Source organism: Galeopterus variegatus, unplaced genomic scaffold (assembly GCF_000696425.1).
Source record: "Galeopterus variegatus unplaced genomic scaffold, G_variegatus-3.0.2 Scaffold962, whole genome shotgun sequence".
NCBI classification, from domain to species: Eukaryota; Metazoa; Chordata; class Mammalia; order Dermoptera; family Cynocephalidae; genus Galeopterus; species Galeopterus variegatus.
This window is the reverse complement of record NW_007727073.1, coordinates 197,767-216,827: the sequence shown is the minus strand read 5'-3', so window position 1 is coordinate 216,827 and position 19,061 is coordinate 197,767. Positions and strand designations below refer to the sequence as shown.

The following is a 19,061-nucleotide window of genomic DNA, read 5'->3' as shown; positions in this document are numbered from 1 at the left end:
ACACTAGTGTTCTAACTCCATTTACATGCTAATCAATTTACTCAGAGATCTCACTTCCTACTGACTTCCATTTGTCTTTAAAATAGTTTCCCAGGGGGGAGGGGAAACTGGTATGCACAGGGAAGGGGGATATAGGTCTGTGTCCAGCATTACCTTACATTGGGACAACTGGATATCCACATACAAAAAAACAAAGTTGGACCCCTACCTCACATTGTACACAAAAAGTAAGATGGGTTACAAACCTAAATGTAGGAGCTGAAAGTGTAACACTCCTAGAAGAAATTGTATAGGCAAATCTTCATGACCTTGTACACCAAAAGTCCAAGTGACAAAAGAAAAAAATAGTAAGTTAGATTTTATTAAAATTAGAAGCTTTTGTGCAGGAGAGGACACCATTGAGAAAGTAAAAAGATAACCCAGCATGGGAGAAAATATAAGATCATATTTGTAAATCATATATCTAACAAGATATTGTGTATTCAGAATAAAAAAAAGAACTACAACTCAACTTTCAAATTAAACAGTGGGTGAAGGATCTGAATAGACATTTACCCAAGCAAGGTACACAAATGGCTGATAGGCACATGGAAATTTGTTCACCATTATTAGTCTCTAGGGAAATGCAGACTAAAACCACAAGATACCACTTTATACCCATAGGATGGCTGCAATCAAATGGGCAGATAGTGACAGGTGTTGGCAAGGCTGTGAAGTTGGAACCTGTGCTTACTGCTGATGGGTCTGTAAAGTGGTGCAGCTGCTTTGGAGAACAACTGGTAGTTCCAAATCTAAATATATAGTTACTGTATCACCCAGAATAGGTAAATTCATAGAGACAGAAAGTAGATTAGTTGCTGCCAGGGCTGGGAGGCAGACGCAGTGAGAGGTAACTGCTAATGGTTATGGGTGTTTCTTTTTGGATGATGAAGATATTCTAAAGTTAAATGGTAGTGATAGTTGCATAACTCTGTGAATGTACTAAAAAATAACAAATTATAGTTTAAATTTTATGGCATGTGAATTATGTATCAACACAGCTGTTATTAAAAAAAGAATACAGTGTGTGCTGAAGGCCTAGGTGAGGTCTCATTCCACCCTGTAGGCTGGTTATCTTCCTGTGGCAAAGACGGGCACATGCAGACCCATGCCATCCTTCTTTGCACATGGATACATCAGTTGTTTGTGGCTTCTTTTTCAGTGAGTCCAAGGGTGGCTTTAGGATACTTCTCAAAACAGTCCTTTCAGTAACTACTGGAAATACATTGGTAAAGGTCAGATGGGGTACCTCATGGTATTTCAGGAGACTGCTCATGGTCCCGGGTGTGGGAGGTCAAGCAGCCTGGAGTGGGAGACAAGGCACGAGATTTGTCATTCTTAAGGTTGCGGGAGCATGGCACTTTGGTGAAAGGGGCATAAATAGTGGGGAGCCACCAAAGGTTTCCCATCCCCGGAGGATGATTTTGAGGGGAACAAGGCTGGGAAAGGGAACACTGTCTCAATGTGGTAACTTAGGGCGGGCTGAGGAAGGCCTGAGAGCGTCGGGCTGGAGAGACGCACGGGAAGCACAGAGCTGGAGGAAGACATTGTGGCATTATTTATGGGTGGTGGCAGTGCCAGCATTGAGGGGTGATTGTATGGATACAGAGGAGTGGCAGGGTGTCAGAAGCAGAGGAGTTGGAGAGGAAGAGGAGGTGGTGAACAGGGCTGTACACAGAGGGGGGGGTTGTTTAGATGGTCCACCTCATTTGAGAGTAGTCTCAGTTGACTGGGGTGAAAGGACATGTGTTGAATTGGGGAGTAAACAGGATGTGCAAAGGTTTCCCCTGCACCAGTGTAGACTAAGGGAGAAGAAGACACAGGTGTGCTTGGGGAGAGATGGCTGCAGGTCATGGAGAGGCTCAGCAAGGCAGATGGAAAGTGACATAGAGACATTTGGAGTCACATAGACTTGAGCTGTAGAGAGGGGACAGACATAAGGTCATCAGGTTGATTTTGAACGGGAAGGGAGACTGGAGGAATACATGCCACTTAAAGGATACTTGAGAAAAATACCTTTTCAGTAATGGTACAAGAAACAGTCTCAGGGGGCCCACTTAATTTAGCCTATTGGTTATACAGAAAAAAAAAAAAAAGCTGGAATAAGAGATTATTGTCCTTTCAATGGAAATTCATGCAGTGTTCTGTTATTTACAAAGTAGATTAAAGCAAGGTCATCAGTAGTAAGAAGACTGTTGAAGAGGTTTCTTTATTTAGTCATGCAGTGTGTCACAAAATACATGTGCAGTCTTTAAAAGAGACAGACAGGTTTCCCAGTAGATAACAAGTATATTAAAGTTTCATTTAGGTAGCATCAAATTAATCTATTCAGATTTTTACTTAAAAAGTGAGATGAAAAACTTTGATAACTATAACTGTGCTCTCCAATGCAGTTGTATAATAATGTACTATGTAAGAAAATTGATCAGCATGAGTATTGTATCTGGGAATTATTTTGTGTTCCTAAATGCTTTTATTCTATCAGAAGGATTTAAGTGCAGAAATTAAGTATAAGATTTATGTCAGTCATTGTTGATTCGACATTTGAATGCCTGAGTGTTCTATTTATAATTTATGGATTTATTAAAGATTGCTAATTTTTTTCTTTGGGTTACTAAGTATTTTTTGATGTTTAATGTGAAATACATATTACGATGTGAATTTAAATTTTTTCTTACTAAGAGTTGTAAATCTTTTATTATGTATTACATTCCTTTTGTAGTATTTCGTTGTTTTGTCTTGTTCTCTTTGTTTTCATTTACTTTATGTTTTAGAGTGTAATATAAATTGAAGGGAAAAATAAAACTAAGTAATAAGAATTTTCCCTTATTTTTTTGTTAAAGTTCAGTTTCTAAAACACTTTATTTTGTTTTACAGGGATTTGTCTTAGCTGTTACTCTCACTCGGGAAGCAATTGATGAATTTCGTCGTTTTCAGCGAGACAAGGAGATGAATTCACAACTATACAGCAAGCTTACAGTAAGAGGTTAGCAAGACACTTTTAAGCCTACTCAGCATATGCTTAATGTAATCATTTTAGAGTTAACAAATGCAAGAGAACATGTCCTAATTCTGTCATTGAAATAGTATTATGCGAGTAGAGAAAACGAAATTTATTACTTACAGTTTTGGAGGCTGGGAAATCCAAAGTCCAGAGAACACATTAGGTGAAAGCCTTGGTGGTGGTGACACTGACCTAGGGGTCTCATATGGTGGAGCAGAGAGAGAGAGAGAGTTCCTCATGCACTCTCCTATTAGAGCCCCAGAACCATGCCTCTGACCACCATTATTAATCCATTCACTACAGCATGGTCCTACAATATAATCACCTATTCAAGGCCTACCTTTCAATTACCATAATAGGATCTTCTACCCTCAACAGTTACAGTGGGAATTACGCTAATATATGAACTCTAAGGGACACAGTTTGATCAATCCAAAGTAGTATCTAATTAATTTTCCTATAATATGTAATACATGCAAATTTCAGGGTAGATTTTTTTTTTTATTCACTAGATACTTGGATGTATATATGTGTATATATTTATATTTATATATGTATGTGTGTATATATTTACATTTTTATATACATACATATATACACATATTACATGCACATACAAACACATATGCATATGAAAATATATTAATAATTATATGTTGATCTCTATTACAGTACTCAGACACATGTGAAACCCAACTGTTGTATACACATTTTCTTTGAAACATAATATCAGTTTATCTAAAATTTCATTTTTGTATTATATTTTAAACACACTCATGAAGGTCAGACATCTCTATCATGGCCTTTAACTATATGTAAGTAAAAAGGCCTTGAGCACCTGAAATGAATGTTATGATTGTAATATGGTAACTGACAAGCACATTTTTCCTTTACCTTTGTTCAGGGCTTTAAACTTGCTTAACTTATGTTCTTAAAGAGCTTGTTTATCTGATTTTTCAGTGCATCGTAGAAAAAGAAGCAATATGTTAGGAAAAGAATGTGAGAAACTGTTACGAATAGGCCTCATGACAGTAGAAAAGTGGCCATTACACCTTGGCAATGAGAGGAACACTTAAAACTAAGTGGATGTTAATAGTAACCCCAAAGTCTGTTTAAAAATAAAGTTTAAAGGAGTGGATTTTGTTTATATCTTCTGTGTATATGTGGACATGTACGAGTTATTTACTTGAAGTAATTCCTTCAAAATTTATTTGTTTTTATGAGCTATTGGGCTGTATTTCATAAAACATAAAGTTCATTCACTTAAAGTATACAGTTCATTGGTTTTTGGTATATTTAAAGTTGTGCAACTGTTATCATGATCTAATTTTAGAACATTTTTAACATTCCAAAAAGAAACACTGAATACATTAGCAGTCACTTCTCATTCTTGCCCCTTCTCTCCCTACCCAGCCCCAGGCCTCCACTAGTCGATTTTCTGTCTCTGTGGTTTTTCCTTTTCTGGACATTTTGTACAAATGAAATCATGCAGTATATGGACTTTTTTCACTAGGTATGTTTTCAGGGTTCATTCATGTTGAAGCATGTATCGGTACTTTTTTTTTTTTTTGCCGCCAAATATTCCACTGGATTTTACACCACATTTTGTTTATCCATTCATCAGTGGATGGACATTTGGGTTGTTTCTACTTTGTGACTATTGTGAATAATGCTGCTATGAACATTTCTGTACAAGCTTTTGGGTGAATATTTTCATTTCTCTTGGATGTATACCTAGGAGTGAAAGTTCTGGATTATATGAAACTCTATGTTTTAGCATTTTGAAGAGATGCCAACCTATTTTCCTAATTTGCCACATTGTTTTACATTCTCACCAGCAATTTATGAGGGTTCCAAATTCTCCACGTTCTCACCAACCCTTGTTACTGTCTGCCTTTTTAATTGTAGCCAATGCTTTTTGATTGTAGTGGATGTGAAGTAGTATCTTGTGGTTTTGATCTGCATTGCCCTAATGACTAATGATGTTTAGTAGCTTTTCACATGCTTATTTTTCATTTGTATATTTTCTTTGGGTAAATGTCTGTTCAGATCCTTTGCCCACTTTTTAACTGGGTTACTTGTCTTTTAGTTATTGAGTTGTAAGAGTTCTTTTGATACTCTGGATTTAAGTCCCTTGGCAGATGTATGCTTGCAAGTATCTTCTGCAATTCTGTGGGTTATATTTTCACTTCCTTGATGGTCTCATCTGATGTATAAACATTTTTAATATTGATGAAGTCCATTACGTGTTTTTTTTCTTTTGCTGCTTGTGCTTTTTGTATTGTGTCAGAGAAACAATGTGCCAACTGAACTTTAAAAAGATTTACTTCTGTGTTTTCTTCTAGGAGTTTTATAGATTTAGCTCTTTCATTTATGTCGAAAAATCAAGCAGAAGCTATCCTAACTTTGTTAGAACTCTGGAAAACAGTCAGAGGTTGATAGCACCCAAGCAATTGCTGAATCAGGAAAAGGCAACTTAAAAATCTGTAGGAAAGCTTTTTTTTGTATGATTGCTTTAATCTCAACTCTTCCCTAGCAAGGTACTAGTCCTGAAGATGTAGTCCGAGTTCCCAGTTTGCAGAGCATACATAGTCCATTAAAAAGAATTGTGCTTGGCCTTCTGACCAGTCTGGGAGCTACTTGAAGGACTGACCCAAGGTACTGGTCTTTTGTTCACCTAACTTAGTGTAAAGGAATAGGCATTTTTCAAACATATGCAGGCTAATGAACAACCCGGAGTAGCCTGGGGTGAAAGATTACAGTTGATACATACAGTAGTGTCAAATGCCAGGCAGGAAAAGCTGGGGAGACAGTATCTTTGGGAAATTTGGGCATTCAGAAGTGCCTGTGTATACTGGGGAATTTCGAAAGCCATTTGCAAGCTGAGAACTGGAGGAATGCTCAGAACAGACCTGAGAATGTCTCTTGCCTTTGGCCGATCACTAGGCTGTGCAGCAGGAGCAAGGTTGAGGCAGAGTTGTACGTGGCCTGGCCGAGTCCTGAAGGAGGGCTCCGCACAAGGACTGGAGAGGTTTTGTTTTATAGTTCTGTTTATTTCTTCTTTTTTTTTTTTTTGTCTTTATTTTTCTCTTCTTAAGCTCCTCACATTCAAGGAAATTTCTTCTGATACACTGGTTGGATACAGGCTAATGAGAGTGGCCACACATAACAAAGAATGAACACTTTACAAAATAGCTCAGAAAAATCACTGAACAAACACAGCCACAGCACATGGCAAGCAGCAGAACTAACCCGAGGAGGGAGAAATACCTGATTTCCAAAATTGCCTGATTATAGTATTCAAATGTCCAGTTTTCCACAAAATATTACAAAGCATGTGAAGTAACAAAGTTTGTGCCCTGTTCACAGAGAAAATGAGTAGACACTGACCCTGAGGATGCCCAGATATTGTCTTACCAGGCAAGGAGCTTACATTAGTGCCCAGAAAGGTAAAAGAGACCACGGAGAAATTGCTGAAAGGTACTGGGAATTAGAATGACGTGTGAGCAAGTGGAGAGTGCCAGTGTAGGTGGAGCAGTGACACAGAGGAAGCAAAAGGATTCAGGAGCAGGGTAGTACAGTAAATGAAAACAAAAACTCACTAGAGGGTTGAATAGCAGATTTGAGCAGGCTGGAGAAAGAACAGTGAACTTAATTTAAGCCTAGATCAATTGAAATTATCCAGTTTGAAAAGCAGAAAGAATGAGGAAAAATGAACAGTGCTTAAGAGACCTGTGGAACAGCATCAAGTGCACCAACACACACACACACACACTAGGAATTCTAGAAGGGCAGGACAGACAGAAAGCACAGAGAGAATCTTTGAAGGAATAGTCACTGAAAACTATAAAAGTGATGAAAGACCTGAATCTGTACATTCAAGAAGTTAAGTGAACCCCGAGAAGGATAAGCATAAAGAGACCCATACCAAGACACGTAATCAGACTGTTGAAACCCAAAGACTAAGAGAACATCCTGGAAGCAGCAAGAGAGAAGTGCCTGGTCATGTACAAGGGATCCTCAATAAGATTTTATCAGAAACCATGGCAGTCTGAAGAGGGTGAGTGACATTTTTAAAATGGCGAAAGAAGGGGCCGGCCCGGTGGCACACTGGATAGTGCACCGCTTGGGAAGCGCGGCGGCGCTCCCGCCCGAGGGTTCGGATCCCACATACAGACCGGCCACTCACTGGCTGAGCGAGGCGCGGGGGCAACACCGAGGGTTGCAATCCCGTTGCCGGTCCCGGTCCGGTACGGGGGCGACACTGAGGGTTGCGATCCGTTGCCGGACACGGTAAAAGAAAAAAAAAAAAAAAAAAAAAAAAAAATGGCGAAAGAAAAATACTGTCAGCCAAGAGTTCTATATTGGCTGTAACTGTCATTCTGAAATGAAGAAGTTAAGACATACCCAGATGAACAAAAGCTAATAAGGACATTATCAAGAAAGTGAAAAGACAGTTCACAGAATGGGAAGAAATATTTTTAAATTGTATATCTGATAAAACTCCATTATCCAGAATATGAAAAGAACTCTTATAATTCAACAACAAGAAGATAACCCAATTAAAACATAGGCAAAGGACTTGAATAGACATTACTGCAAAGAAGATGTGTAAATGGTCAACAAGCAATGGAACAATGCTCAGTCAGCATCATTAATTTATAGGGAAATGTAAATGAAAGCCACAGTGAGGTACCGCAACAACGTATTTTCTAAATGGTAGGTTGGCTACCACTTAAAAAAAGGTGAAGTAACAAATATGGGACGAGGTGTGGAGAAATTGGAATCCTTGTATATTGCTTGTGGGCATGCAGCATGGTCCAGCAGCTGCGCAAAACATTTTTGCAGTTTCTCAAATAGTTAAACTTAGAATTTAAAACAGGAACCCAAGCATATATTCACCCATGTTCATCACAGGCACTGTTCATAATAGCCAAAAGGTGATAACAGCCCAAATGCTCATGCATGGGTGAATGGATAAACAAATTATGGTGCATTCCTGCAGTAGAATGTTACTCTGGCATAAAAGTAATAAAGGACCAACACGTGCTACAACATGAATGAACTTTGGAAACTTCATGGTATATGAAAGAAGCCAGGTGCAAAAGGTGACATGTGATTTCATTTGTATGAAATATCCAGAATAGGTAAATCAGCAGAGATCAGATGCAGATTGGTGGTTTCCACAGCCTGGTGGAGGAAGAGGAGAGCACCTGCTTGATGGGTCCGGGGTTTCCTTTGATGGTGGTGAAAATGTTTTGGAACCTGATAGAGTTGGTTGCACAACAATTGTAGTAAATGCCACTGAATTATTCACTTTAAAGTAGCTAATTCTGTGTTATGTCAGTTTAATCTAAAAATGGTATAGAATGTTGAGGAAAACATACTACAGTACTATTATGTCTCATACATTTGTGATGCTTGAACTCAAGAGTACTTTAAAAATAGCTTTCAGTAGGTTTATTTCAATACAAATGGAAAATTAGTTTTTTAAAAAAATCACTCATCATTGCTGGTGATGTAAGAAGTGGAAATTTTACATATAAATGATGATAATGATAGCTATTTTTTGGACTTCCTTTTGTGTGTCAGTATACTACTAATAATACTTATTCTCATAGCCACCATCATCCAAGGTAGTTGGTATTATCTCCAAGTAACAGATGAGAAACCTGCAGCTTATGCTGAGACTTGCCCTGAGTCCCAGTAGTATTGGTAGAGCTGGTGCTTCAGCTGAGTCATCCCGACTTTCAGCCCATCCTTCTTTCAGCCATGGCACACCGCTTCCTGGATGGTTATTCTAATGCATATGTTTGATGACAAAATCTAGAGTCTGTCTAGGCTTATTACTGAGTACAGTTTAAAATGTATTTTTTCATCAAGAATATTTGCTGTTTATCTCCTTTTGCTTTCTAATGTTTTACAGTGACCTATTCTTTGAATGGCATTGATGGTGACTTCTTTATGTGCTTGACTGTGCTTGTTTGTATCATATTCACAACACTGGGGCTTTTTTTTTTTTTTTAATGGACCGGTAAGTGGATTGCATGGTGTGGTCCGTACCGTGCTCAGCCAGTGAGCGCATCGGCCATCCCTATATACGTTCCAAACCTGTGGCCTCGGCGCTACCAGTGCCGCACTCTCCCAAGTGAGCCCTGGGGCTGGCCCAACACTGGGGCTTTTTATATTAGCAGTTTTCAAGTACATTCTTATGATAGTAAACTGGAAGAATGTTCTGTGCTGTTTTTTTCTTTTGAAAAGGAAACCAGTTCTTATTTTAAATATGTTAATATCCCCAAGGTGCTTTGTTTGGAAGCAGAAGATATTTTAACTAGTATACTATTTCAGTCAGACTAGAATGATTTTGTGTTAGCTCTTTGTTTTATTTTCTGATAAGGCTACTATTCTTGTGTAGGAATTATCCATTTCTATTGTTGTTACTTTTCTTCCTTTCTCCTTGTTGACTGCTTTTATTACTTTTTATTATTATTTTCTATGAGACTGCTCCAGAGGCAAAGTCAAGGAGGGAAAAATAAAATAGATTTTCATACTTGTTAGCAGTTCTTGCAGAACTTCCTGATGAGAAATTTGAATTGTGTGGCCATTCTACTTTTAGGTTCTTGAAATCAGTGCTATGTATATTTTTCCCATTGCTAGGTGGAGTGTGTAAATTGCATGTCTTGGCTGTAATCATTCAGTGGGCTCTATCACAATTCAGTTCCACAAGTATTTACTAAGCATGTACTTACTATAAGTTAGGCACTGTTTTGGCCTCATGAGACTGACCCATGAATTAATCCTGAAGTTTGCTTTTTAAAGAGTTCATGTAGTATTCTAGGCATATAAGATAAATTCAGAGCTTTTGTGGTTTGTTTTTGTTTTAATTAGCTACTAAATCTCACCAGGGCTACATCATATCGACCACTACTAGTGTATATTCCAAATTTAAAGCTAAAGCTAACCTGAGACTTTCTTTATATTTAGAAATAGAACTTGAATTCTGTGCTGTGGTTTCTTCATGCAGCTTCTGATGATTGTTTTCCAATGTGTCTTAGATGTTTCTTGGAATAGTTCTGGCATTTTTTAAAACACATTTTCAAGTATTTGAACACGTTAGTGAGAAGAAAGCCTGTTGTCTTTGAATTTAATGTAAGTTATGTGTGTATGCATATGTGTGTGTGTGTGTGTATGAATGTGAAAGAGAACCTTTACATATTTACACCTATCTTGTGTTTCAGTTTATTTGCTAAAAAGGAACGTTACCTGTGTGGAGTACAAAAAGACAATCTTCTTTATTCCTGTGTATTTTATCATCTTTGATTCATATTTATCAACACTTTATATTGTTGAACAACTTACTAAAATTCTTAGACATTTTAACACTTAAAAAAGTTAAATGTCTCAATGAAATTTTGTCATCTTTTAGTGAAATTTACTCCATTCGAGAGTAGTAATTACTCCTTGGAAAAGCAAGTGAAGAGATTTTCGAGTCCCTTTTACATACAAGGGTACTTCAGAAAGTTCGTGGAAAGATTCATGTATATATTTTTTTAATTCTCTCTTTCCATGAAGTACCCTTGCATTGTCTATGCATTGTGTACTCTTTCAAAGAGAAATCATAAAATATAATAGATTTTATGGGTTGCTCTGTTTTCTTCTTGGCAAAAAGGATTTCCCTTTGTGACAGGCATATCTTAAAATAGTCGTTTTTCTCCATAGTAAACTCAAATCTCAGTTGAATTTCCGCATCAGAAATTGCTTAGGAGCTGATACACTTGAAGTAGAGTTGATTGCTGCAGTCCAGTCCTAAGACAGACACTGCTGACTTTGCTTGTTTTATTTACATAGTATCATCTCTTGTTTGTCCACTTTTGTGGCAGTTTAGATGAAATAGAACAATGGATATTTAGAAATCAGTTATGTGCATTTTATTTTATGTAGTCAAAGTGATTCTTCTGTAAATATGCTTAGCCTTTTACGTGTTCGTCTCATATAGTGCCTTTTCTTGAAGTGTACTTGAGTTGTCTTTTTTGTCTGTGGTCTGAGATCTGAGTGCATTTGAAAAGAATCTACCCAATATTTCATTCTGGAGGAGTCAGTATGTATTATTGTATTTCTACTGTACGATAGTATTTATCAGTCCACTTCTGTATGCTGGCACAAACACTTGCCATACATCATCTCATGTGTTCAGTTCCCTGTGGCTGGACCAAGGTGAAGATATATACTCAGGAGTGGACGTGTGTACTCCAGTAGATCTATAAACACAATAGCAGTATTTTTTCCCAGGTAACCCTTACAGGATCTGCATGATTTTACTTATTCAAGATATTCATACAATTAACTTTTTAAAACTTTATTGTTTGGTGATTAGGGTCTAGAATGTTTGAAACATAATCTTAGAAATGCTGATTTACTAGCACAATGTATCATCTTGTAAAGATAAGAATTTACATTAGGAAATAGATAAAAATATACTTTAAGGCAGAATATCTTTTTAGAAACTGTTGACATTTTATTTTATATAGTCAAAGTAATGTTAGAACTATAATAAGTTAAATCTTGATCTCCCATGCCTTTCATAGAAAATGTGGAGGATATGTTCAGTGAAACTTTTAGCCAAGTCTATGATGATAATTGCCATGCAATGTTTATTACTAATCATACTATTATTGTATATATCTAAACATTTTATTATATCAAGTTAGGTAAAATTTTTTTCACCAAAATGTCCTTAAATTTTAATCTCCTGCTTTATGTTTTATGATGATGTTTTGTCTTTGAAATTTTAGTCAATTAGGAAATGAGTTAAAATATAAAAATTTATCTTTTGTGTGATGCAGTCTTGTTACCATTTTGTTGGATATGGTGCTTGTTCTGTGTATAATTTTTATAAATAGAGTATCAATTCCATTTTTACTATATAACATTAAACTATAGAAGATATAAGAATATAATTCTTAATAATTTTGTTCCTTTCTATTTATTTCAGTGATTTGGGGTTCTTTTTTTTTTTTTTTTTCATGGTTTGGAAACATTTTTTCATGGTTTTGTAAACTTTTTTCCTCAGAAGTACATATGCATTTGTGTGTGTGTGTACTTGCTTTCTAAAAAAGGATCATACTGTTGTACTTTCCTTTTTTTAATATTATGAACATTCCCATGTCATTAAGTATTTTGTAATCAGGAGCTGGCCAGTTAGCTCAGTTAGTTAGAGCACAGCCTTATAACACTAAGGTTATGGGTTTGGATCCCTGAACCAGCCAGCCCCCCCCCCCCAAAAAAAAAAGTATTCTGTAATATCATGTTTAAAGGTTGTATAATATTGCATCATGAGAATATATCATCATTTAATTTTTTAAAAATTTTAAATATTTTTATTGATTATACATATTCTTGGGGCAAGAGCTGACTGTCAGCACCTGTGTCCAAGTTGTGGTGAGCAAATCAAAACTATCAGGATGTCCACCACTTCAAATTGCAGTTATACCCCATGTCATCCACCCAACCTCTCCCCAATGACCCCCCCCACTTCCAATCCCAGAAACCCTAGGTCTGTTCTCTCCCTCTACAAGTCCAACACACCACTGTGGTCTTTTTTTTCCTCCCTTCTTTCTCTCTTAGCTACCACTTATGAGTGAGGACATATGGTCTTTTTCCCTCTGTGTCTGGCTTATTTCACTTAACATAATTTTATCCAAGCTCATCCACGTTGCTGCAAATGGCAGAATTTCATTTTTTTATGGCTGAGTAGTATTCTATTGTGTATATACCACATTTTCCTTATCCAGTTGTCCATTGTTGGATATTTAGGTTGGTTCCATATCTTGGCTATTGTGAACAGAGCTATGATGAACATGGGAATGCAGGTATCCCTTCAACATGATGATTTCCATTCCTTTGGGTATATACCTAGCAGTGGGATTGCTAGATCATATGGTAAGTTCTATCTGTAGTTGTTTGAGGAAACTCCATACTGTTTTCTATCATGGCTGTACTAATTTGCAGTTCCGCCAATGGTGTAGGAGCGTTCCCTACTCTCCACATGCTCGCTAGCATTTGTTATTCTCAATACTTTTAATAATAGCCATTCTAACTGGGGTGAGATGATATCTCAATGTGGTTTTGATTTGCATTTCCCTGACGATTAGTGATGTTGAGCATATTTTCAAGTATCTGTTGGCCATTTGTGTGTCTTCCTTCGAAAAATGTCTATTCAGCTCCTTTGCCCATTTTTAATTGGGTTATTTGGGTTTTTTTCTGTGTAGTTATTTGAGTTGCTTGTATATTCTGGATATTAATCCCTTGTCGGATGTATAGTTTGCAGATATTTTCTCCCATTCTGTAGGTTGTCTTTTCACTCTGTTGATTGTTTCCTTGCTGTGCAGAAGGTTTTTATTTTGATATGATCCCATTTATTTATTTTTTCTTTTGTTGTTTGTGCTTTGGGTGTCTTATTCATAAAATCTTCAATCAGTCCTATTTCCTGAAGTGTTTCCTCTTTAGGAGTTTGGTAGTTTCAGGTCTTATATTTAAGTCATTAATCCATTTTGAGTTGATTTTAGTATATGGTGAGAGATGCAGGTCTAGTTTCATTCTTCTGCATATGGATGTCCAGTTTTCCCAGCACCATTTATTGAAGGGCAGTTTTTTTCCCAATATATGTTCTTTTTGCCTTTTTCAAAGATCATTTGGCTGTAGGTCTGTGGGTTCTCTATTCTGTTCCATTGGTCTGAGTGTCTATTTTTATGCCAGTAAATCCTCAACAAAATACTAGCAATCAGAATACAGCAACACATCAAAAAACTTATACACCACGATCAAGTGGGATTCATCCCAGGGAGACAAGGATGGGTCAACATATGCAAGTCAATAAATGTGATACACCACATCAACAAAATCAAGGACAAAAACCACATGATTATCTCAATAGACACAGAAAAAGAATTTGACAAAATTCAGCATCCCTTCATGATAAAGGCTCTCAGCAAATTAGGTATAGAAGGGAAAGTATCTCTACACAATAAAAGCCATAAATAACAAACCCACCACCAATATCATCAATAACAGGAAAAAGACAAGGATGCCCATGATTGCCACTCCTATTTAACATAGTGTTAGAGGTGGTAGCCTGAGCAATCAGGTAAGAGAAAGAAATAAAGGGCATTCAGATTGGAAAAGAGGAAGTCAAACTGACTCTGTTTGCAGATGACATATGATATACTATATAGAGAAAAATCTAAAGACTCTACCAAAAAACTTCTAGAGCTGATTAGCCATTTTAGTAAGGTTGCAGGATACAAAATCAGCACCCCAAAATCAATAGCACTTTTATTCTCCAATAACAAACTAGCAGAAATCAAGAAAGCAAGCCCATTTACAACAGTCACCAAAAAAATAAAATACCCAGGAATCAATTTAACTAAGAAGGTGAAATATCCCTCCAATGAGAACCACAAATCACTACTGAAAGAAATTAAAGACACAAAAAGATATGTAAGGACATTCTATGCTCTTGGATTGGAAGAATCAACATTGTGAAAATGTCCATACCACCCAAAGTGATCTGCAAATGCAATGTAATCCCCGTCAAAATACCAATGATGTTCTTCACAGAAATAGAAAAAACAATCCTAATATTCATGTGAAACAGCAAAAGAACCTGAACAGCCAAAGCAATCCTGAGCAAAAAAAATAAAGCCGGAGGCATTACACTACGTGACCTCAAATTATTTAGTTGTTTATAATCAAACACTTTGATTCTGGAAGAAAATGCTGGATGAGTATCCTCCACATCCATTTTCGTTTCCTTCAACTATATCAATGGAAATAGACTGTGACTCTTTCAGTCCTACCTTCTCTCTCATGCACATGCACCCTCACTCTTCCTAACTGGTTCCCGGGGTTACTGGAGGAAGCTGGTCCCATACCATCAGCCCCCATCTGGTCATCAGCTGGCTCTTGAAATGACTGTCCAGGAAGCTCTCCAGCTCCCTGGCTTTAGCTCCAGCTCCCACCATCTGCTCCAGCCATCACTTTTCTTGCCTGAAGTGGGAAATAGTCTCCTCACTGCTGACACTGCTCCATCTTTCCTATGCAGTAGCCACAAAAGTTCTTTTAAAAAGTTAGTCTGATTGCTTTTTTTTTTTTTTTTCTTTGCTGAAATACTTTGGTTCTTTTAGCAACCCTTATGATGAAGTCTCAAGTCCTGTGTGACTCACAAGCTCCCTTGTTGTCTGGCCCTTGCCCTCTCGTCCAGCCTCTCGTGTGAATTCTAAAATTTTTCTTTCAGTTCCTTGAATATGCCTTGCTTTCTCCCTTTAGGGATTTTTCACGTAACAGTCACTGTCTCTGGCATGTTCTTGTCCTATTCTGTATTCGTTAGCCACTTCCTATTCAGAACTTGAGGTTTTATTAAAAGATTGCTTTATCGGGGAGGTATTCCTTGATTTCTTCAAATATTGCCCCCTCTCTTGTATGTCCCAGGACTTCCTGTACTTCCCTTTTGCCCCTGAACCCCACTTGTATGTCCCGGGACCTCCTGTTCTTCCCTTTGCCGTTGAACCCCACTTGTATGTTGCAGGACCTCCTGTTCTTTCCTTTGCCCTTGAACCCCACTTGTATGTCCCAGGACCTCCTGTGCTTCTCTTTGGTAACTGGCGTTACTCTGGTGATTACCTTTAATTATTGGACTCTCAGCTCTGGGAGGGTGAGTCCTTGTTTATACTGCTGTTTCTCCAGGAATAAGTAGGGTGGTTGGCACCCAGTAAATTGAATGTTCAAATAAAGGAGGCATTTCTAGATCAAATAAGAAAGTTTTAAGCCTGGTATATAGGGTTAGATAGCTGTCCGGTGAGACTGCACCGGTCTGCGTTTTCTGAAAACAAAGTTTAGAAATTTTCCTCATGCAGAGGATTTAACCAAGACTTTGACGTGTGTCCTCTCTTTAGTAACACCATATACTTTTCATTTGTATTGTTAGTTGAAAAAATATTTAACGTTTGAGATACTTATTAGATTTTTCAAGCCATTGTGATTTTCTGCAGTTCTTTATCTGGTGAATGTAGTGAATGACTGTTGATACTTATTTCAGTGTTCTGCATATTGCTTTAGGCAAAAGATGTATGCATTGGTGGGCTATAAAGTCTGTGTGGATAGCCTCTCTGGCAGCTTCTGGATTCTTTATTGGTAATTACACAGATGGTAAAGACTATTTTAGTTAGTGAGGTAATTTTAGAGGGGAAGTGGTTGGTAATATAATTTATCCAGTGAATAACATTTCAGTGTTTTATCTTTAAATGTTTCTTAACATGATGTAATATTTCATTATTTCAGTATTCTTTGTAAAGCTGTTTAACTCATTTTTTACTGATGGAATTAAGAGAAATAATTGATTATGTTTAATTTGAGCATCTTAAATTGTTTTGGTTATTGCTTACGAATGTTGGAGAGCAAAAATTTGGTACTTTCTGCAAGATGCTTTGTAAATCTCCCCCCCAGATTTTAAGTCTTTCTTTTTTTCTTATTTCCCAGTCTGTCATTCATACAGTTAACTTGTCAATGTATTTTATTTCACTCTGCTTTACCTATGCTTACTAGAATGTAAGTTTCATCAGGGGAGAGGCTTTGTCAACTTTGTTCTCACTTTTATCCCAGCACATGTTAGGGAAGAGGGGCTGCATGCTCTGAGTAAATACTGACTTTCCCAGACTTTCTGAGCTTTGTCCACAGTGGCCAAGCATTAACCTGTGTCCAGACCACCCTCAGCATGGGTAAGATGGGTCCAAAGACTGGGAATACAACCTGGCTCCCCGAACCCCTTAGTAGCTCTGTCTGATCACAGTACTGGCTTGGTGTGCGGCAGGACTGATCTCATGGTGACTTGTATCTTTATGTTGGCCACTTTATGTGGAAAGCCCAGACTGCAAAATCATTCTTCATATTCTGCGTTGTAATCACCACTATATGTTGTACACCTTTGTTCTCACCCTTCCCCTTTTTCACTGTGCCTCAGAATTCGTTTCCATTATCACCTGAACCCTTTCTGTGTACAGGCTCCTCTCTGAATGTGCCTTCTTGGTTTCCCTGAAATGTGGCTCTTTTCTGGGGTCTGTGTTCCCCACGGCCTCTTCAGTGGTAAATGTCTTTGCTCCTGTAGCCTTGCTGCTGCTTGACCTGCAGGTGGCCCCTTCTGTCTTTTTGGCTTATTCTCTTTCACATGTGGATCCAGCTGTTTTCAACCCCTGGTTCATTGATCTTACTCCTTTTTACTACTGTTCCTTGCCCCTTTGATGAAGTCCAGTTTATCAGCTTTTTCTTTTATGATTGTGGTTCTAAAGAATTCTTTGCCTCACTCATGTTCACAAAGATTTTCTGCTATGTTTGTCCTGTGTTTTCTTCTAGAAGTTCTTTAGTTTTAGTACTTACATTTATGATTGTCCATTTTTAGCAAATTTTTATATCACTGCAAAATGTTGGTATATGTTCTTTCATTGCATATGGACATTTAATTTTTCTTACGATCATTTTTTGAAAAAGTGATCCTTTTCCTAATGCCTCACCTTTGTACTTCTTTCATGTGTGGATTTATGTCTTGTCTCTCTTTGCACTCCATTGATCTGTTTGTCCATCTTTATGTAACATCATGATCATTTGGTTACTGTTGCTTTATAATAATTTTTGAAACCAGGTAATGTTAGCCTTTCAAGTTTGTTCTTTCTGTTGGGAGTTGTTCTGACTAGTCTGTGTCCTTTGTGTGTTCATATGACTTTTAGAATCATCTTGTCAATTTCTACCAGGTAGAATTCTGGGATTTCGACTGGGATTGTACTGAATCTATAGATCAATTTGGGAGGGAATAGACATCTTAATAATATTTAATCTTTTGACCTATGAGCGAGATCTCTCTCTCTCTCTATTTAGGTCTTTTAAAATTTCTCTTAGCAATATTTTGTTGTTTTTAGGAACAGTTATCTTTTATGTCTGCTTTAAAGATTTTCTTTTTGTCAATGGTTTTGAGCAGTTTGGTATGATGTGCCTTGGTGTAATTTTCTTCATGTTTCTTATGCTTGGGGTTCATTTAGCTTCTTGAGTTTGTGGGTTATACTTTTCATTAAATATGGAAAATTTTTAGCTTTTATTTCTTCAAGTATGTTTTCCCCCCTCTCCCCTTTCATGGATTCCAACTATATTAGAAAACCATTGCTTTTTGGACTTAGAGGTTGTCACGTGGCTGACTGATATTTCTTTGAAGTTCTTCTGTGTTTTATTTTGCATGGTTCTGTTGCTGTGTGATCAGATTCCCTATTCTTTTCTGCCACAGCATCTGTTCTACTGTTAATCCTATTTGTTGTATGTTTTCATCTCAAGCATTGTAGTTTTATGTCTGAAAGGTTGATTTGGATCTTTTTAAAATTCTCTGTCTCTAAATTTTTGAGCATATGGAATAGAGCTTTGATAGCTGTTTTCATGTCCTTGTCTGCTGATTGTAATATTGTGTCAGTTTTGGGTCAGTTTTGATTGAATGGTTATTCTCCTCATATGGACCATGTATTTTTACTTCTTTGCATGCCCAGTAATTTTCTGTTGGATATCAGACATTTTGAATTTTACCTTTTTGGGTGATGGATATCTTTATATTCCTCTAGATATTCCTGAGAATTTTTCTGGAAGACTAAGTTACTTGGATAGGGTCTTGTCCTTTCAGATCTTCTTGCTTTTTCGAATCATTAGATCTTAAGCATGCTCATCTAGGGCTAAATATTCCCCAGTGTGAGGTCAGACTTGCCTGAGTGTTCTACTTGTGTCCTGTGGATTATGAGTTTTTCCAGTCTGGCTGGAGTGGGCATTTCGTGACCACTGACATGTTCTCTGTAATCCACTCTTATTGAAAGTCTGCTCTCCCACTGCCCTCCTCTCTGGATACTTGCTTTTTCTCAAACATCCAGGTGTGTTCTTTTTTTTTTTTTTTTTTTTTTTTTTTTTTTTTTTTTTTTTTTTTTTTTTTTTTTTTTTTTTT

General features: G+C 37.2%; 1 protein-coding gene across 1 annotated transcript in view; it reads left to right on the top strand.

Annotated features, from left to right (window-relative positions):
• LOC103591333 (probable phospholipid-transporting ATPase IIB) overlaps positions 1-19,061 on the top strand; it is a gene marked incomplete at its 3' end in the record, with an annotated part of 237,759 nt that overhangs the window by 23,515 nt on the left and 195,183 nt on the right. Inside the window, exon 4 of the mRNA XM_008573772.1 lies at positions 2,917-3,025. Within this exon, the coding sequence (XP_008571994.1) occupies positions 2,917-3,025 (109 nt within the window). The remainder of the gene's footprint in view (positions 1-2,916; positions 3,026-19,061) is intronic.